Source organism: Pituophis catenifer, unplaced genomic scaffold, assembly GCF_029215685.1.
Source record: "Pituophis catenifer annectens isolate HBS135680 unplaced genomic scaffold, rPitCat1.0.hap2 SCAF_14, whole genome shotgun sequence".
NCBI lineage: Eukaryota > Metazoa > Chordata > Lepidosauria > Squamata > Colubridae > Pituophis > Pituophis catenifer.
In genome coordinates, this window is record NW_027256894.1 from 14,439,942 (window position 1) to 14,461,746 (window position 21,805).

The 21,805-nt window shown below is 41.9% G+C and overlaps 1 protein-coding gene across 1 annotated transcript in view; it reads left to right on the plus strand.

The window, feature by feature from the left end:
* The window catches only part of CEMIP (cell migration inducing hyaluronidase 1), an 80,548-nt gene that overhangs the window by 30,638 nt on the left and 28,105 nt on the right, over nucleotides 1–21,805 (plus strand). The window contains 3 exon segments of the mRNA XM_070953815.1: nucleotides 8,738–8,913; nucleotides 10,465–10,674; nucleotides 17,051–17,256. Coding sequence (XP_070809916.1) covers nucleotides 8,738–8,913; nucleotides 10,465–10,674; nucleotides 17,051–17,256 — 592 coding nt within the window.

Genomic DNA, 21,805 nt, shown 5'->3' on the forward strand with positions numbered 1-21,805 from the left:
GTCCAATCCCTGCTCAAGCAGGAAAGCCTATATCCGTGATGGCGAACCTATGGCACGCGTGCCATAAGTGGCATGTGGAGCCATATCTGTGGGCATGCAAGCGTTGCCCTAGCTCAGCTCCAGCACACTTGCGCGCGCCAGGCAGCTGATTTTTGGGCCTTCCGGGCCCACCGGAAGTTGGGAAACAGGCCGTTTCTGGCCTCCGGAGGGCCTCCAGGTGGGTGGGGAAGGCTGTTTTCGTCCTCCCCAGGCGCCAAGAAAGCCTCTGGAGCCTGGGAAGGGTGAAAAATGGGCCTACAGGGCCCAACGTGCCATCACGTGCCAAAAACGGGGGAAGTGTGTGGGGGTCATGCGGAGGGGGGCAGGGCGCATTGAATTATGGGTGTGGGCACGCATACACACGACCCCTCTGCACTTCCCCTGCTTTTGGCACGCGACAGCAAAAAGGTTAGCCATCACTGCCCTATATCATTCCAGAGAAGTGGCTGTCTAGTCTCTTAACAGCCTCCAGTGATGGAGCATCCACAACTTCTGGAGGCAAGCTGTTCCACGGGTTAATTGTTCTCACTCTTAGGAAATTTCTCCTTAGTTGCTGCTTTGCTCTTCCCATTGATTGCTTTGCATTGGGGAGCTGGTGACTTCAAAAAGACAAAGCCATGCGTAGATCTGTGGTCCAGGATTAAATAAATAAATAAATAAATAAATAAATAAATAAATAAATAAATAAATAAATAAATAAATAAATAACACCCAGTTTTCTAAGGCTTTCTCCGGAATGGTAGGGTTACAATAAATACCTTTGCCAGTAAACTTAGATCCCAATATTTTCATATTCTGCGCACGGAATACTTTCTGAACGAAGGGAGCTATTTTGGAGCAATTTAAATTTGTGGTATAAACAGAGGATCTCAGAGGATCAGCGAGGAATCAAGCCCCTTTTGTTTGTCAGTAGCAAAGACCATTAAATTGGTTGTTAAAAATCGTGGTCGCCCCTTTCTACTTTTAACTCTTTAAAATTAAGGCAATTTAACATCAGTGATTCAGCTCAAGACAGCCATCAAAACAGATTAGACATCTGGCATCGGAGGGCATGTTTTGTTCATTCTCATAAAATAGCTGCAAGGAGAGGAAAGTTATCTCCTTACAAAAAAAAAAAAAAAAAAAAACCCTAGTGGTGGAATTCAATTTTTTTTACTACCGGTTCTGTGGGCGTGGCATGGTGGGCATGGTGTGGCTTGGTGGGTGTGGCAGGGGAAGGATACTGCAAAATCTCCATTCCCACCCCATTCCAGCGCCAGCCAGAAGTGGCATTTGGCGGTTCTCCAAACTACTCAAATTTTCCGCTACCGGTTCTCCAGAACTTGTCAGAACCTGCGCACGTTTCGTCGTGCTCTCAAAACTTTTTTATTTCAGCAAGCTGGCCTGGCCTAACTCTCCTCTTTTAAATTTTTAATTCGTTTGATTTTATAAATTGGGTGTTTTAATCTGTGTTTCGGCCAAAATATTTAATAATTTTAAGGGACTTTTAATATTTGTATTATCTGTATTTTATCTTGGCTGTTCACCGCCCTGAGTCCTCCGGGAGTAGGGCGGTATAGAAATTGGATTAATAAATAAATAAAATTTCACCCCTGCCTAGCAGACTTGGGGTGGGGATGGCTGAGAACACCCAATTATCAAAAAGCGAACAGCTACCAGTCACCCAGGATTGGTTTCTATCAATCCATTTTATCGTTGTCTTTTTTTTTTCCCCTTGGCATCCTTCCAACAAAAGCACTAAATTGTAGCTACCTGCTATCTTTATGTCTCATGAATATCTCCTGGACAATTTTAGATCCCAGAGTAATTTTAGAAATAATGATGATGCAGAAGGCCTGGACTTTGTAACATGCCAGACTTTCCATTACTTTTTTTTTTCCCTCTCCCCTTTCTAAAGCCAGGCGTGTTACACGAGTAGATGAAAAATAAAATCCCCACGAGTGAAGGAAACTAGTGATTTGCACATTGGCATCTTCACCACTGCCTCCTTTAAGATGACTTTTTGACTATGTTCACACAACACGTTTTGATTAGATTATGATCTAGTGGCTGCATTTGCGCCACAAGCTAGGTTGGTTTAGTTAGTTTTAACTTCCCAGGAGGAGGGGAGGTCAACATGTTGTGTTTATGGTTCCGAATATTATACAGTCTTGGAAAATGAATTGATTCATGAGACCAACTAAGGGAATGCAATCCATATCCATATTGAGTCTATTACCTAGAGAACTTGCAAACCCAGCCCAGAGCACTTTAAGAGCTCTGGAAGGCTGTAGGCTTCTACCTAGGGTGAAATCCAGCAGGTTCTGGAGAACCAGTAGCAGAAATTTTGAGTAGTTCAGAGAACCGGCAAATGCCACCTCTGGCTGGCCCCAGAGTGGGGTGGGAATGGAGATTTTGCAATATCCCTCCCCTGGAGTGGGGAGGGAATGCGGATTTTGCAGTATCCTTCCCCTGCCATGCCCACCAAGCCATACCATGCCCACCAAGCCACGCCCACAGAACCGGTAGTAAAAAAAATTGGGTTTCTACCGTGGATGTCTATGGAGATTCTCAGTCATCCAGGTTATGGTTGTCCCAAGGCAACTGTACTTTCTGGTTTTTCTTTGAAGACATTTCGCTTCTCATCCAAGAAGCTTCTTCAAATCTTAGTTGAGAAGTGAAACTCTTCAAAGGAACACAAGAACCAGTTGCCTCTTGAAAAAACACCTTTGGGTTCTACTATGGAGCGGTATATAGGCAATTACCCCATTAGATACCCACACCATAACTCTTCTGCTGGACCTGATGGGAAAGGCAGATGTAATCAGGAAGAGGTGGTCCCTCAAATAACCCAGCCTCAAACTATGAAGGGTTTAAAGTCAGAACCAGCACCTTAAATTGGACCTGTAAGCATACTGGCAACCAATGCAGCTCACAGAACAGAGATGCAATTTAAGGGCACACATAATTGCCTACACAATTGTATTCTAAACCAGCTGAGGCTTGCGGATACTCTTCAAGGGCAGACTCATGTAAAACACATTACAGTAGTCCACCCAGGAAGTGGCTAGGGCATGCATGAGTGACTATGACCGGATATCAGCAGCCTTCTCTAGATCTGAGTTTCCTTGTGGGAAGAGAAAGTCAAAATATGATTGATTCCTCAACACTCATAACAACATTCAGTGCCCTGTCCTTTAAGGACTGCTATGCTGAAACCTGGTTGTCATTTCAAGAATATCACAGGGAAAACATATTCAAAAGGAAGTTTTCTTTTATAAAATAAAATTGAATGAGAACTGGTTGGGCATTAAAAATGTAGGATGATTTTCTAAACAGCCTGTATACAAATGGTTGGAGTTCAGAAGTCCATGTAGATATAAATTCCCATGCCAGGCAAATGGGTAAAAGGAAATACCTCCCTTATTTGAGATATTTCAGTTTTCCTATCTGCATGAGATTTGGGTTTTCCTGCCATGAGTGAACTCTGAGATCCCCCCCCCCACTTTCTGTGAAGGATTCAATGCTTTTGATGCTTTACATCCGGACTTTGCTGAATTGAGACTCAGAGCAAAAGCAGACAAAGGGCTACAGGAAAGCAGGAAGGGTGGATCTGGGAAAGGGAGATCAAACAGAACCTAAAATCCCAGCCATTATCTTCAGATTTGTAACTACTTGGAGGTGAGGCTGCTTTCAAATCTGGGGAGAATCGTAGGTGGACAGAAATGATGCAATGCCCCTTTTTCATGTAAGAGATAAAACGGCAAATAAATTGGCAGGCAAAATGAGTCTGGTTTTTATGGAGGGCTGTTCTGTTTCCTGTTTGGCTTTGCAGATATCTAGGACTCTGAACTGGCTGACACAAAATGGATTATCCATAGATTTCTTCGAAGGTTTACCTTAAATCCATGGGAATCCTAACAGTGTGTAGAAAGTGTATGGGGTGTCTGAAGTCAGATGGAAGGTTTACATGCCCCAATTGTCTACTGTGTCTTCTTTAAGAAGGAATAATGCCAGTTTATGGGGGGATGTAGCGGCCTAGCGGTTAAGGCTTGTTGACCAGAAGGTTGGCAGTTTGAGACCCAAGTACCACGTGATGGGGTGAGCTCCTGTTCCTTGCTCCAGCTCCTGCCCTCCTACAGTCTAAAAGCATGCAAATGCAAGTATATAAATAGGTACCACTTTGATGGGAAGATAATAGCATTCCTTAGATTCAGCATATAGTCATGCCAGCCACATGACCATGGAAGCATCTTCAGACAATGCTTGGCTCTCTTGGCTAGGGAACGGAGATGCATCTAGGATCAGACACAACTCGACAGGGGAAACTTTTACATTTTTTTAAAATAGCAGTTTTGCCCTTTAGAACAGGTTGAAGTTCAAGACACATCCATAGTTGTGTTCACTCAACATACTGAAGGAAATCTAGTTTAGCAGATCCATTTGCACCCAATTCTTCATTTAGATGGAGAGCTTTGTGGCTGAGCATATTGTGAGAACTCGGCTCATATGGTTGGCTTATCATTCAGTGCCTTGTGAAAATAGATTAGTTTGGAAACCAAGTTAAGACATGATCATGCAATGAATGCAGACGGGTAGATAGGAAGTAAAGCAAGCAATGAGTAGCCCTTATTATAAAGATAAATATCTGAAATGTTTTGATTACTATGAGCTACTTCCTCAGAATGTGTGGTTCAGAAAATTCCATACTAGGATGGCACGTCTCCAGATGGATAATTTTAAAAACTTTTTTAAAAATTGATTTATGTTCCGGCCTGAAGTTTCACAGCAACATGCCTTTCGCAAAAGCCTTGTGTGATATGCTCCAGATCTTCGAAAGTCGTTCTTAAGAAGTTATTTTTAGTTTGATGAAAGAAGAAAGTGATGTAGTACCTGACTGGAGAATCCTCACCTTAATGATATTTAATTTTAACAAATTAAATGCAAACCGGGCCAATCTTTAATTTTGTCTGGTCCAAACCACTGCTTTTGTAGAGTATGATTACTGGAATACCACTCCAAGGCTAAATTTTGATCTTCAGCCTGGGGAAAGTGATGCATCCTTCTAACTTATCTTCTCAGATTCTCCAAATGCAAAATCTTTTACGTGCATTTTTTTTAAAAAAAAAATTAGCAGCTATTAATCTAAATTGCTTAAGAATAAACCTTTGAGGAAGTCTATTAATAATATACACACCAGTCAGGTCTATATAGCGCGAAGTAAGTGTCTTGCATATGGACAAATCTCATCTTCCAGAATTTCCTAGCTGGACTGGCCAGTCCCTCGAGAATTCTGCAAGGGATTGGTGAAATCCAATAAGTTTTTTGCACTGTCAGAAGATTTAAATACATCTGCAGATCTTTCACAGATCTTGGAAATACCAAAGTGAAATTGCTTGATCTTCTGCATTCACAGGAAAGGCTTTTCTGGTGTACCGGGCTTCACCCTTAAATATAAGAGCTTGCTGTTCTGGATAAGATAATTTTTGTCTCATTGTGTACTGTATAGTTGGCAGCTTCCTGCGGCTGTTATCTAATGCAAATTGGCCTGTCTTTAATGTGTGTTTCTCAATGTTATGTGCATAAGAGTCCTGCCGTTGTAGGTTTCTTCTGCATTATTCATGTAAAACCTTTCTTGGAATCCTGTGACTTCTGGCTCCCTCTCTTCTCCCAGGCACGTGGGTTGAGCCACATTTAAAATGCCAAGATTGTGCTGCCCAAAATTTAAGGCCAAAAAACCACTGATAACCGACACGATGCTATCAGATACAATCAGATCAAAACACAAATTGCTTTTCAGCAGCTGTTACTGAATAGATTAAGATTCTACTCCTTTCTTTAAGACCAAGCTTGAATAGTTCAAAACAACCCACTTGCATGGAACAACCAGACCAAAAACCTGAATAACAGAGTTGGAAGGAACCTTAGAAGTCTTCTAGTCCAACCCCCTGGTCAAGCAGGAAACCCTATACCATGTCAGATAAATAGCTGTCCAATCTCTTCTTAAAATCCTCTGGTGTTGGAGCACCCACAGCTTCTAAAGACAAGCCTGATTAATTGTTGTCACTGCCAGGAAATTTTTCCTTAGTTCTAGTTTCTTAGTTCTAATTTCCATCCATTGCTTCTTGTCCTGCCTTCAGGTGCTTTGGAGAATAGATTGATCCCCTCTTCTTTGTGGCACATTTTCTTTCTGCAGGACACACACATTTTGAAATGTGAAGTCTGGGGAAAAGTTTAGGAAGGAAATTAATATTTTGCCCTCATTATTTTCCCTTTCCTTCTGATTCAATTCTTTCAGCAAAAGCCTTTAAGTAGTAAAAAATGCTTCCTTCCGCTTTTCTTTTGCATTCACCTCTTTAATCAGTTCTTTCGGAGGTGATCTCAATAAGCAGGAGCCACACATATTTTGTGTAGAAATATTTAATAACCCATTATGGATCAATTTCCTTTTATTCTAAGAAAAAAAACATCAAGCTATAAGGCCTTGAGTGATGCAGATTTTACAAAACCTGCAGAATATTGAAAAATCTCTCCGTGCTACTTCATGAGTGTTGTTTTGTGTATCATGAATTACATGTCATTTATTCCATTCAACATTTAATCTGAATATTGAAGCAATGCGAGATTCCGTGCAGATCTCAGCTAAGCAGAAGGCTTGAATTGGTCTTCAAGGACGAAGAAACAAAAACAAAACTAGAGGCATAATTATAAAGAGCCTTAAGTCAGATCCAGGAGAAATGCAAACACACCATCTCTCTCCAGCTATTTCTCGTGGGTATCCAAAGCTGCTCATAGATGTGGTCGGATTATTTAATGCAGGACACCGTGCACAGTTCTAGCTACCGCTCTGATGGCATCACTTCTAAATAAACTCGTTTTTGCTGCGGGTACATTTGCCATCAAACAAGGCAATTCCTTTAAAGTTAATGGCTGTGGTAATAAACATGGCATCACCGTTTCTGAAGGAGAAAAACATACCTAGCCAAACTTAACCTCAAACCACCCGTAGTTGTTTCCTTATCTCGGATCATGTCAAATCAGCAAAAAAGCACTTTGTGTAAACAACGTCCATACATGATGAGATGTCAAGGAACCTCTTGCTACACATTCAACATTCTTGCCACAACATTCTTAGCAGGTCTGGGCAGAGAGCTCATGAAAGCTGAAGCTAGCATAAAAAACATTTGCAGCTTCCAGGTGGATGTTTTATAATTCACTTCTCTGGATCAGGGCGGTGGGTGTCTGAGCAAAGAACCATCATCCAAAGAGAACAGATTGCTTGAGATATTTTTGAACTTTTGGCATCATTCATTCAGATAGAGTTTTGGGGTAGTTATTTTGTTGTTTTTTTTTTTTAAAAAAAATCATCTTGTTACCCTGCAAGCAAAGTCACAAAACTCACTGGTCCATGGAAGTACAGATAAGTCCTTGAGTTGTAACTATTCATTTGGTGACCATTTAAAGTTGCGATGGTAATGAAAAACGGTGACAGTTTTTCAAACTTCACGACCGTGGTCCCGTGATCAAAATTTAGATGCTTGGAATCTGGCATGTACTTGTGACGGATGCAATGTCCTGGGATCATGTGATCACATTATGTGACCTTCTGAGAAGCAGAGTCAATGAAGAAGCCATTAACAACTTAACAACTGCATTACTAACTTAACAATTGTAGTGTTTCACTTAACAAGTGTGGCAAGGAAAGTTGAAAAATGGGGCAAAACTCACGTAACAACTGTCTTGCTTAACAACAGATATTTTGGGCTCGATTGGGGTCGCAAATCCAGGATTACCTGTATAGAGAGAGGCAGAATCAAATAGTTATATGGTAAAATGTGGTAAGACTCTGGTAGCTCTTCATGATCTAGGCATAAATCTTGGGGTTTTTTGGTGTGCGTATGGGTGTGTGTTTGGAAAAAAATAAAGAGATTCAGATTTATTAAGAACAATGGATATGCCCATCCTTTGCTGCTTCTCGCCTTCTTCACAAGACATCCTGGCTCTTCCCAACTTTTAGAAAAGGTTCCTGGCCATAGCAATAGCACTTAGACTTATACACCGCTTCACAGTGCTTTTACAGCCCTCTCTAAGCGGTTTACAGAGTCAGCATGTTTGCCCCCAACAATCTGAGTCCTCATTTTACCCATCTCAGAAGGATGGAAGGCTGAGTCAACCTTGAGCCGGTCAGGATCAAACTGCTGGCAGTTGGCAGATTTAGCTTGCAATACTGCATTCTAACACTGTGCCAACACGGTTCAGGATCAAACTGCTGGCTATGGGCAGCCTGCAATAATGCATTCTAACCATTGTACCAACAAAGAAGGGAAGGGAGGGGAAGGGAAGGGAAGGGAAGGGAAGGAAGGAAGGAAGGAAGGAGAAGAGCAATAGCACTTAGACTTATATACCGCTTCACAGTGCTTTCCAGCCCTCTCTAAGTGGTTTACAGAGTCAGCATATTTGCCCCCAACAATTTTTGGTCCTCATTTGACCCATCTCGGAAGGATGGAAGGCTGAGTCAACTTTGAGCCTGGTGGGATTTGAACTGCCAAATTGCAGGCAACTGGCAGTCAGCAGAAGTAGCCTGCAGTACTGCACTCTAACCACTGCACCACCACGGCTCACAGGTTGATCATGCTGATCTATTTCCCTGTGAGCCTCCCTCATTACATTAATCTTTTCCTCTTTGTGACATGTTTCTGAATGTTATCTTTTCCCCTAGGAAAAGCCAACTACCTTCACACAGGAGAGATAATTGACGGAGTTGACATGCGAGCGGAAGTCGGGCTGCTCACCCGGAACATTCTGGTGAAGGGAGAGATGGAGAGGAGATGTTACAATTATAATGCCCATCTGTGCTCCTTCTTCGATTTTGATACTTTTGGTGGCCACATCAAGGTACGCCATGTAGCTCCATTGGTTCACTTGCTTGGTTGAGAGAGGTCTTCTCTGTATCAAGAGCATAAAATAACACGGCAGAGATGGCAAAATTGACTGCTCTGATTAAAGACTTTTGCTAGCTCTGTTTCTAACCCCTTTGGGATTTTTTCCTTGAAACGGAAAGAAATGAAATTTTTAACTTTGGAGCTGGATGACCAGAACTATTTATGACTACAGACCAGAGATGGGTTTCAGCAGGTTCTGACCAGTTCTGGAGAACCAGTAGCGGAAATTTTGAGTAGTTCAGAGAAGTGGTAGTAAAAATTCTGACTGGCCCCGCCCCCATCTATTCTCTGCCTCCCAAGTCCCAGCTGATTGGAGGAAATGGGGATTTTGCAGTATCCTTTCCCTGCCACGCCCACCAAGCCACGCCCACCAAGCCATACCCACAGAACCGGTAGTAAAAAAATTTGAAACCCACCACTGCTACAGACGTAGTGTGTGCTATGATTTACTCAAGTTCAAAGGGACATTCCATTTCATGCGTGTATCTGTAACGAAGAAAGCTGGAAGTTTTTTTTTTTAGTCGCCCTGAGTTTTCGGAGAGGGGCGGCATATAAATTTAATTAATTAAATTAAATTAATTAATTAAAATTAAATTTTCTTGTAGCTTTTTTCATCCTTTTTTTTTGTCTGTATCCTCCAACTTGGCTTTTTTCCCTATAACACAAAAGTGCCAGTATTACCATCTTCCAGTCTGGAATGGTTAGAAGGCCCGGATGACAACTCCCAACCTCTTCAACCCTCGTTGTAGTCCAGCACATCTGGAGGGTGCCAGCAGTCTAAAATCTACAATTAACTTATATTATTGCAGCCTGAGCTCCAGTAGTGCTCAAATCCAGTAGGGTTTCAAATCCCGTTGCTACCAGTTTGCTTGTGGGCATGCCCAGAAGCTTCTGTGCATGTGCAGAGACGTCCAGGAGGGTGGGCGGAGTCTGATCCGGGGTGAACCAATAGCAACCCACCACTGCTGAGCTCAATTCTTTCCATGGCTTCCATTGGACTTCTGGGAGAATTAAGTCCTTGCTTAATTTGTTTTCCCTTTAAAAAAATCCTCATTATTTAAAATGACTTAATTTGATCTGGATCAGTGGTGGGTTTCAAATTTTATTACTACCGGTTCTGTGGGTGTGGCTTGGTGGGCATGGCATGGCTTGGTGGGCATGGCTTGGTGGGCGTGGCAGGGGAAGGGTACTGTAAAATCTCCATTCCTACCCCAATCCAGGGGAAGGTTATCGCAAAATCCCCATTTCCTCCCAATTAGCTGGGACTCGGGAGGCAGAGAATAGGTGAGGGTGGAGCCAGTCAGAGGTGGTATTTACCGGTTCTCCGAACTACTCAAAATTTCCGCTACCGGTTCACCAGAACTGGTCAGAACCTGCTAAAACTCACCTCTGACCTGGATGCCCCTTGACGGTGTGAGGTGGCTGTATGTTTATAATCTTACCTAAAGATGCAAGTTCAGAGATTTTCATTCTATCTTTTCACTGAGTTATCTCTGTTCTCTAGATTGGACTTGGATTTAAATCGGTCCACATGGAAGGCGTGGAGCTGAAGCACATGGGCCAGCAGTTGCTGGGACACTACCCAATTCATTTCCACATGGCTCAAGATGTGGATGAGAAGGGAGGCTACCAGCCCCCTACCTACGTGAAAGATATGTCTATCCATCACACCTTCTCTCGTTGTGTCACGGTGCATGGCTCCAACGGTTTGCTGGTAAGATGCTGGGATTTGGGTCTTCTATTGCTGGAAAGATGAGATGGTATCAGGTAGAGAGAAATTGATGGGTTTTCTGCCTTTGATCTTATTATGCATCCACTAAAGAGAGGAGACGGGAAAATAAAACTTTCCTTGAGATGATCTCAGCTGCTGCTGGTTTCGTAGACCATCAATATTGTTTTCTTGGTGACAATTCTAGATTGGTTGACATTTCCTTTTTCAAGGATTTCTTTTTTTTTTTTAAATATCCAGTTCATTTGTTGCAAGGTAGGCTGCATCCTGCTTTATTTATTTATTTATTTATTTATTTATTTATTTATTTATTTATTTATTTATTTATTTATTTATTTATTTATTTATTTATTTATTTATTTATTTATTTATTTATCAAATTTCTATACCGCCCTACTCCCGGAGGACTCAGGGCGGTGAACAGCCAAGATAAAATACAGATAATACAAATATTAAAAGTCCCTTAAAATTATTAAATATTTTGGCCGAAACACAGATTAAAACACCCAATTTATAAAATCAAACGAATTAAAAATTTAAAAGAGGAGAGTTAGGCCAGGCCAGCCTGCTGAAATAAAAAAAGTTTTGAGAGCACGACGAAACGTGCGCAGGTCCGGGATCCTCCGTATCTCTGGGGGGAGCTCGTTCCAGATGGTAGGTGCCCCCACAGAGAAGGCTCTCCCCCTGGGGGCCGCCAGTTGACACTGTTTGGCCGACGGCACCCTTTTGAGATTAGCCAAGCTATGTTCTAAGAATTGCCACTTGCAAAGTGAGTCTAGTGCAGGTAATATTTAGATGAAGGATTGATGATCCCTTTTGCATTCCCAAAACATATTCTAGGCTATCGTGTCAGCCAGGATGGGACCATTCCCCATTCTTCTTCTCATCAAGAGGCTCCCTACTCCATGAACTTTGTCTCCTTTTGGGGTGGGGAGTTAATATATTTAGAATGAATGAATAGGGTAGAGTTGGAAGGGATCTTGGAGGTCTTCTAGTCCAGCCCCCTGCTTAAGCAGGAGACCCTATACCATTTCAGACAAGTGACTGTCCAGTCTTAAAAACCTCCGGTGATGGAGCGCCCACGATTTCTGGAGGCAAGTTGTTCCACTGGTTAATTGTTCTCAATGTTAGAAAGTTTCTCCTTAATTCCAGGTTGCTTCTCTCTTTGATTAGTTTCCACCCATTGCTTCTTGTCCTGCCCTCTGGTGATTTGGAGAATAATTTGACTCCCTCTTCTTTGTGGCAGCCCCTCAAATATTGAAATACTGCTATCAGGTCACCCCTAGTCCTTCTTTTCTCTAGACTAGCCAAACGCAAAGCCAGAGGTAAACCTGCTGTCATATGTTGTATTCTATATTTGGAAGCAAACTTAAACTCAAGAGTTGAAAGCACCTGGTTAGGTCAGGCTTGTCGGCTAGTTGCTTGCTGCCAGTCCTTTGTAAACTGGAAGAGTTTTATTTAGAAACTCTAGAATACTATATATTTATGGCTGTTGGACTTGTTTTGCACTGTCGTGGATTGCTGATGTTTTTGTTTTGCCTCTGGTAGCTGCCCCAGGTCATCACAGCAAGGTGGATCAGCATATCAATTGCTTAAATAATAAATAAAAGAGCCTTGATAGTACAGTGGTTTAGTGCACCCTGTTATTAACACAGCTGCCTGCAATTACTGCAGGGTTCGAATCTCGCCAAGGCTCAAGGTTGACTCAGCCTTCCATCCTTTCTAAGGTAGGTGAAATGAGGACCCAGTTTGTGGGGGCAATAAGCTGACTTTGTATAAAATATACAAAAGGATGAAGGCTATTGCTTAGCCCATTGTAAGCCGCCCTGAGTCTCCGGAGAAGGGCGGCACATAAATCAAATAAAAATAAAAAAAAATAAAAAATAAATTAAATACAAGTTGCAGGTGGCATGTCTATGAGTCATAGGCACGAGCCAGCCTCAGGATGAAGGCCGCAGAGTTACCTACACTGAAATGGGAGTGAGCTTAGGCAAATTCGGTTGGGTTGGCTTGCAGATTAGCTCGCAAGGCATTCCCAGAGGGGCTATTCAAAAGGCAACTGGACTATCTTGATTTTTGTTTTTCCCTTGAAAACCTTTTGCTTTTCATCCAAGAAGCTTCGAAACATTTTCAAGGGAAAAAAACCCAAGGAAGTACTTTTTGCCTTCTGAAAAGCACCTTTGGGACAACGATGACCTGGAGGATTGTGACTCTCCATGATTGATTGATTGATTGATTGATTGATTGGTTCGATTTATATGCCGCCCTTCTCCAGAGACTCAGGGCGGCTTACAATGCGTTAAGCAATAGCCTTCATACTTTTTGTATATACCTGCTTAGTAGGGCTTTCGGGGGCCCCCTAAGCGGTGTTCTTTTTTATACAAAGTCAGCTTGTTGCCCCCACAATCCGGGTCCTCATTTTACCTACCTCGGAAGGATGGAAGGCTGAGTCAACCTTGAGCCTGGTGAGATTTGAACTTGCAGTAATTGCAGGCAGCTGGTGCTACTTAACAGCACTTTAGTCTGCTGCACCACCAAGGCTCAGTTGGTGGACCCTTACAAGGAATTGCCCTTCTGTATAAGGAGAATTGCAACTATTTGGGGAAGCCTCTATTCCAGGGGTGTCAAACTCAAGGCCTGGGGGTTGGGGCTGGATCCGGTCTGCAGGGTGCTTAGAACTGGCGCATGGGGCTGCCCTGGAAACAGTGAAGGACTGGCCCACGGTGCCTCTGCCAGCAAAAACGGAACTCTGTTTTTGCTGGCAGAGGGTTGCAGGGGGCCGTGGCAGCCGAAAACGGAGCCCGGGAGCCCGTTTTCACTGGCAGAGCTCTCGGGACACCACAGGCACCCCAACATGGTGTTGAGCTGGCCATGCCCCCCTGCCACCCCCCCAAGGCCAAACACAACCCTGATGAACCCTTCAGTGAAATCAAGTTTGATACCCCTGCTCTATTCTACCAAAAGAACAAGGCTGCTCTCAAACGTAAGAATTCATCTTGCATTGGGTCAAATTACGAGTTCGTCTCTAGCCCGATGTTGTTAACACTATTGGCAGTCATGTCCAGTTTTTCCAGTCATCCTTGCACATAAGGTAAAGGTAAAGGTTCCCCTCGCACATATGTGCTAGTCGTTCCCGACTCTAGGGGGCAGTGCTCATCTCCGTTTCAAAGCCAAAGAGCCAGCGCTGTCCAAAGACGTCTCCGTGGTCATGTGGCCGGCATGACTCAACGCCAAAGGCGCATGGAACGCTGTTACCTTCTCACCAAAAGGGGTCCCTATTTTTCCACTTGCATTTTTTACGTGATTTCGAACTGCTAGGTTGGCAGAAGCTGGGGCAAATTATGGGAGCTCGCCCCATTACGCGGCACTAGGGAACCACTGAACCACTGAACTGCCATCCTTTCGATCGACAAGCTCAGCGACTTAGCCACTGAGCCATCGCGTCCCTTCCTTGCATATACTGAGGACCAAATTTTACAGGGGTACCATCAGTGGTAGGATTCAACCAGTGTAACAACTGGTTTGCTGAGCGTGCACTGAGCACGCCCATGCTTCCATGCGCGCTGATTGCGCACTAAGCATGCGTGCGCAATCCATCAGAAAACACCATTAAAAGCAGTGTTATAAGCACTAAAAACAGCTGAGGCACGGCAATCCGCTCTGCCGCGCCTATTAGCTGGGCTTCAAACAAACAAAGGTAGGCATAGCACAGGGGCAAACGGGTGGGCCCAGCTGACGGTTGGAGAGAACCGGTTTGCTATCAGCTGATCGTTGGACCAACCGGCTCGCCCAAACCGGACCGAATAGGCTGAATCTCACCCCTGAATACCACCAAATGGCAATCTTCCTATTACAGCAGAACCGTTACCAGCCTTTTGGTCCAAAGAAGGAGGTCTTTTTCAGATAGTCTTTGACTACACAGATTGTCTGCACAGGCAGCAAACAGTGCTAATGGGGCAGTTTATCTGGTGTGAAAAATACCACATATAACTGAAACCCACCCATCCCCACACCCCCTACCCAGGAGTGTGCCGTAAATCAGTCTGGGCTGCCTGCCATCCATACCAGTTAAAATGTAAAACGTTGCTCTGGTTATAATTGAGGTTTTAAAGAGCCCTGCGTTTTTACTCTCCTCATTACTATCCTAAAGATTGTGGCACCCTGGCGAAACCTGCCGTCTTCACATTCTGGCCCTGAGAGTTATGGGCAGCGATGTTGATATTTATGGCTGCGGGGGCTGCAAGTTCAGCCAGAAAACATTGATATGCTCTATATATGTAGTGGAAGCGGTCCCTGGGTGTAACATTTAATGAAGCCTGGCAAAGGGCCTGCCAAAGGGAAGAGGTTCCAGATGCATTGCGAGGCTGACCAACTGTGGCCGTTATTGCATCTGGTAGTGGGTAATTCCATTTTTAATTCATGGCTCTGGCTTTAATGGGAGAAAAAAAGCCCATCCCCGTTCCTTTGGCTGATTTTTAGGCATTGGCTCGTTTATACATTCTCTGACTTAAAGCCATGTCTTCTTTCGGGCACATGATGCTCGAAGGATTGAAGGAAGAGGGGGAGGGGGAGAGGGTTAGAAGAGAATTAAAGCCAGTATCCTGATCCAGTTTATAGCTATTATAATTTACTGCATGATTCCTTATGTTGGTGAAGGAAAAGCTTCACCAACGTACTTGCTTTGTAAGATAAAGGAATTGGATTCCTTTAGCTGCCATTCAACAACTGCAGGTATTTGTGTGAAAGTTTTAAGATTAATACAGTAGGTTCCTCCCCTCCTACCCCGCCATGCTTTTTCATAACAACATCCACAATGAAGCTTTGAGGGAGGCAATTTTGTCTAGTGGTTAAGACACGAGGCTAAAAACCAGGAGGCTGTGAGTTCTAATCCTACCTTAGGGATGAAAGCCAGCTGAGTGATTTTGGGACACTCACTCTCTCTCTCAGACCAACCCACTTTATAGGGTTGTTGTTCTGGGGAAAAATAGGAGAGGGAAGGTGTGTTTGATAGGTTGGCCGCCTTGAGTTATTTGTAAAAATTAAAAAAAAAGGCGGGATATAAACAAATAATTTCTCAGTGTAACTAGTGCAGCAGACATAACCCATCAGGAATAACTGATAAGCATCAAGACTGTGAGAAATATATATATATATATATATATATATATATATATATATATATATATATATATATATTTGTTTTCTGAGGTTTTCGCGGGTATTTGTATGTAGGTCTTTGGTTATTCGGGTTTTCTCCCGCGAATTCTTGGTTATTTGAGACTTTGTCGAAACGTCACCAAGACACTTCCAATTTTACGCGGGAGAAAATCCGAATAACCAAAGACCTACATATATTGTGGCCCGCCAGCGGCCTGCGCGGATCGTGGCTGATCCCGACGAGGAGGAGGCTGGTGTGGTGTCGTGCCAGCAGCCTGTGCAGCTGGCGCTCACGTCGGACAGTGAGGAGGCTGAAGAGGATGTGGTGCCAGAGCCAGAGACTCAGCCAGGGCCTTTAGAACCTCCAGAGGCTCCTTCAAGTGCAGAGAGTGAAGTGGAGGAGCCTCTCCTCAATGCTCGAGCACGCAGGGCTGACAAAAGGCAGGAGTGGCTACTCAGGAGGAGGAGCTCTCCTCGAGAGTAAGGCTTGAGGATAATTGGCCACTCCCTTAGCCTATTTAAGTCACATGCCGTTAGTAAGTTTCTTGCTAGAAACAACTGTAATTATCATCACAGCATTTTTGGAAAAGTCTTATCATATCTTGCTTTCTGGGCTGGTTGCTAACCTTTGCCGGACTTTGGTTTATTCTTGCTACTTAATAAATTTGACAAGGACCGTTGGTGTGTTTCAATATCCTCGAGAATCCGGAGCTGGGGCAGAACAATATATAAACAAGGCATTACACTTTGGGACTATGTGTTGTCACTGTAATGTTCCTTCCAAGAAGGTTTATTTATTACTTACGTATCTATGTGGCAAGAAGCGAGATTAATAAATGTCAGCAAGGGGTGGGGGGTTGGAATCTGCAAATAGCTGAAGCCATATAGCATAACAGTGAAAACAAAATACAAGCCCAGCACAATATGTACCTAATCTTGGAACATCTGTAGCATAATACAAGAAAACTCCAAAATCTGCTGCCAAAATATAAAATACAGAAAGAGGACAGTATGTTTGGGGCAGGGTTTTTCTGCATGCATCTAAAAATAACAAGCCAAGCAGATGTGTTAAGCCTCTATTAAATTTAATGTCTGAGCCTTCTTGAAGCTGTGTACTTCACACACTTTTGTTGAGAGGAAGGCTTGTCCTTGGAGCATCCTGGGCTCAGTTCCATCCATCTTCTTGCTGTTTTTGTCCATTCAGATCAAGGACGTGGTTGGGTATGACTCGTTGGGTCATTGCTTCTTCACTGAAGATGGGCCTGAAGTACGTAATACCTTTGATCACTGCCTTGGACTTGTGGTGAAACCAGGGACTTTGCTACCGTCCGACAGGGACACAAGAATGTGCAAGACCATTACTGAAGATGCTTATCCAGGATATGTCCCAAAACCTAGACAGGATTGCAAGTGAGTAGAGAAACATTTCATTTTTTTAAAAAAAAATTATCTCTGGCTTACAGAATGTTGCATGGCTCACTGAGCATACAAAGAGAACTCATAACCAAATGAAATGTCCGTTCTTTTACTTGCATGAAATAGCCGCCTGAACATTGGGCCCCAAAAAGGCATTTTCCATGAGGAACATCAGATCAAATCAAAAACATTCAAATTCTTTTGCTCTCCAGTGGGAGAATAGAAGGGCGCACCTAACTTGACCCAGCTCCCCAAACACGACAAACTCTCTGAAGTTAACTCAAAGATTCCTTTATTAGGAGCGCCGGCAGCCCCGGCAACAAGTTTCTCTTTCACTGCAGGCTAACAAGTCTGTTCGGTCAGAAGACAATTAGATGTCTGCCACATCTAATAATCTCCACCCCCTGCCTTTTATCCCCAGAGCTAGGTGGGCCGATCCATCCCAAGGATCGGCCCACGGATTTCCACTGCTCTCCTCTCCTCTGCCTTCTGCACATCCACGCATCAGGCACTGGACCCAGCTGTTCCTCCTCTTCCGCATCAGCCACCTGCAGACCTGGGGGCTGTTAACTCTCCATATGAGGGCTGATGGATAGCCCAGGCTCCGCCTCCATCTCTCTCTCTCAGCCAGCTCCATTCCCTCTTCCCCTTCTGAGTTCTCAGGTTGCTTTAATGCCGACTCTGACTCCCACGCCTCCTCTTCCTCTGATTTGGCTGCGGGAGAGGCCAGCATCCAACAGGCCACAACAACATCTAATTCATCATTCCTATTAAAAATGCCTGGAAAACAAAAGGCCTAGCTATTATTTCGGACAAAGATTTAACTTTTCATTCATGTTTTCCATACTCTTTGTTGAGGCGGTATCACACATACATTATTTCTGGACGCTGATTGAACTGGATAAAGTTCCATGTATATATCATACAGTTCCTAAATGCGCAGCTCCCCAGAATCAAGGAAAATAATCCTTCTACTTATTCTCGATCATTTTCCACAGAAAATGTGTTGCAATATTTTCAGGATCAGACTCAATAAAGATAATAGAAGTTATAGGTTTAAATATAATTCTCTTTAATCATAATAGGCATTCTATATTCGCTGAATATTCAAGATAGAAGCAAGGAAAATGGGGAGGATGGCTCCTTTTATATACAAGGGGCGGAGCCAGGAATGGGAGTGGTAAAATATGAATACATTAAAGCTCAAGTAATAAGTTAACCCCTGATGTTCCATATATACATTATTTACACATTAGAGAATAAGGCATTTACATCTGACAAATCCCCCTCTAAATGCCGGTTCGTTATACAACACCAGTTACATTCAGATTCAGGACAATATAATACATATAATTTAGAAGTTAAATATTTGTGTTGTTTAGAAGGTAAGGGTTTTGTTAATATGTCAGCTAATTGTTCAGAAGTATCACAATGTATTGCTTTGATGAATCCGTCTTGAGATAGTTGTCTCACGTGTTTAAATTTTATATCAATATGCCTGGACCTTTGTCCAATTGCATCGGATCTAGAAATTTCAATGGCCGCTTTATTATCTTCATGCATAATAAATGGTAAAGTAGGTTTCTTCCAAACATCGGTGATCAAATCATTGAACCATACAAGGTTATTTGCAGCTTTAGACAAGCAAACATATTCTGCTTCTGTGGTAGAGGTGGCTACCAGTTCTTGTTTACCAGTATACCAGTAAACTGGACAATCGTTCAATAGAAAAACATAACCAGAGGTACTCTTTCTGCATGATGTATCACCAGCCCAATCTGCATCAGCATAACAAGTAATTTTTGGTTCTTTGTCATTATTGGGTTCCAATATTAAACAAAAATCTAATGTACTTTTCAGATATCTTAAAATTCTTTTGACAGCTTCCCAATGATACAAGGTTGGTTTGCTAACATATCTTGACAATAAATTGAGAGGTAATGCAATATCTGGCCTAGTCCAATTAGATATATAAAGGAGTGAACCTATAACTGATCTGTAAAATGTGTTGTCTTTAAACTCAGGGGAAGATTCATCATTGTTTCTAAGAAAATCAGTTTGCATAGGTGTGTCACATGTTTTGGCATTATTTAAGTTGCATTTGTTTAGGAGCTCAATGATTTTATCTTTTTGAGTAAGTTTGAATCCCCTTTTTGTTTTGTTAATTTGTACACCAAGGTATTTATTCACTTTACCTAGTGATTTCAATGAGAAGTGTTCGTTTAACTTATTTACAAAGATTTCCCTGCTCTCTTTATGCTTTCCAATATATAAAATATCATCCACATAAATTAATACAAATTCAATATGATCATTACTCTTTTTTACAAAGAAACAGTTATCAGCAGTGGTGGCGTTGAAATCCATGGTCTTTAGTACTTTTACCAAACAATCGTACCATCTTTTGCCAGATTGCTTCAATCCGTACAGACTCTTATTTAGTAACCAAATTTCGTTCTTATTAGTGTATTGACTGTGTGGTGCTCTTACATATATTTCCTTATCTAATTTTGCATGTAAGTATGCAGTCTGTATGTCATATTGAAACACGTCTAGATTGAGTGCAGATGCTACTACAAGAGCTGTTTTGACACTCTCTGTTCTCACTGTGGGTGAATATGTGTCAGTATAGTCTTCTGGATATTTTTGTGCATAACCTTGTGCAACTAGTCTGGCCTTGTATAAGGTATTACCTCCTTCTAAATTCTTAATTTTATAAATCCACCTGGTACCTATAATTGTTTTATCCTTAGGTGCGATCGCAGGTGTGAATACATTTAATCCTTGTAAACTTTTCATTTCTTTTTCCATAGCTAGTTCCCATTTTTCTCTTTCTTCACGGGGAAGTTTCAATACTTCCTCATATGTATTAGGTGTTATTTGTTCTCCATCCATATGCATAATATAATCTTTGTATTTATTTGGTATTTGGTTTCTATTATTTCTAATATTTCTTTCAGGTTTGCTATGGTTGTCATGCAAATATCTGGCTTCCTTTTTTGTTAATGTGTCTGTCTTTATTTTATGCTGACTATTTGTCCAAGTTTTGGTTTTGTTCTTACTTTTGTTAATATTTTGATTTTCTGTTGTTCCTTCCTCGCAAGATATATTATCTTTGCTTTTATTAGGAAAAATTTCATTAAGGTGCAACTTAGACCAATTGGCCTGCTCATGAAACACAGCTGTTCTGGATACTATAAATTTGTTATTATTATCGATGAATCTGTACCCTTTGGTTCCAGTTTCGTATCCCATGAATCTTAATCTCCTGGATACGTTTTCTCCCTTTCTCCTCAATTGTTTAGGTATGTGCACGTCTGCAGTAACTCCAAATATGTGCATGTGTGCTAATTTAGGTTTTCTATTGTACATCACCTCATATGGTGTCTTATTCACAATACTGGACCATGTTCTATTTTGAGTGTAATTTGAATAATGTAAGGCTTCTGACCAAAATTGTTTGCCTAAACCAGCATCCTCTAATGTGCATCTAATCATGGTTTGTAGTGTGGAGTTCTTTCTCTCTGCAATCCCATTTTGAAAGGCAGAAAATGGATTGGACGTGAAATGTAGCATCCCTCTATCCTTTAACCATTGGGAGAATTCTTTAGACATGAATTCACATCCCCTATCTGTCATAATTTGTTTTATTCTGATATTATGTTGTGTTTCTATGCGTTTGTAGAATTCCTTAAATTTCTGAAAAGTTTCATCCTTGTGCTTTAATGTGTAAACAAAACCATAGCGACTGTAATCATCCACTATTGTTAGGAAGTAACGTTTTCTATAGGTAATTGATGGAGTTAATGGACCAACTAAGTCCATATGTACCAAATCAAAAATATTGTTAGTTGATCTGTTAGATTTTTTTGGTCTAGGACTGGTTTTTAGTTTGGTGGATTTACATACTGAGCATTCTAAATAATTTTCACAATTTTTTATTTTTACACCTTCTGCGTGTTCAGTCATTTTTTGTACTACAGGAAAGCTAGCATGTCCTAACTTCCTATGTAAGATATGAGCACACTCATCATGAATTGGTTTACCTATTTTTGGTTTCTTCTCATTGTGTGTATTTTTGTTATCATGAGTTAATTTACATTCATCATTGTCACTGTTACTGACATTTTCATCATCTGCTTCAATACAATCTTCCATATTTGAATCAATGTTATGTAACCATCTTTCTTTGGTTATCAGATAGGGTAGACCCCCTTTTATCATCACAGTGCCTACATTTGTTTTGTTCTTTTCTATAGTTGCTTTCCCCTTTGAGATAACTATATTGATGTCAGATTCTCTGCTTAGTTTTATAGCACTTAGTATGTTGTGAGGTATTTCTGGGATTAATAATACCCCCTCTATTTTCCCTAAACCAGGCAAGGTCACATTTCCTCTGCCTAATACTTGAACCTTTTCTTGATTAGCTACCTTTATCACAAACTTATCTTCTGTAAATGAAGATAATATACTTTTGTTATTAGTGGTGTGATTTGTTGCACCAGAATCAATAAGCCAATTATTGTTCTCATCTTGTTGTGTT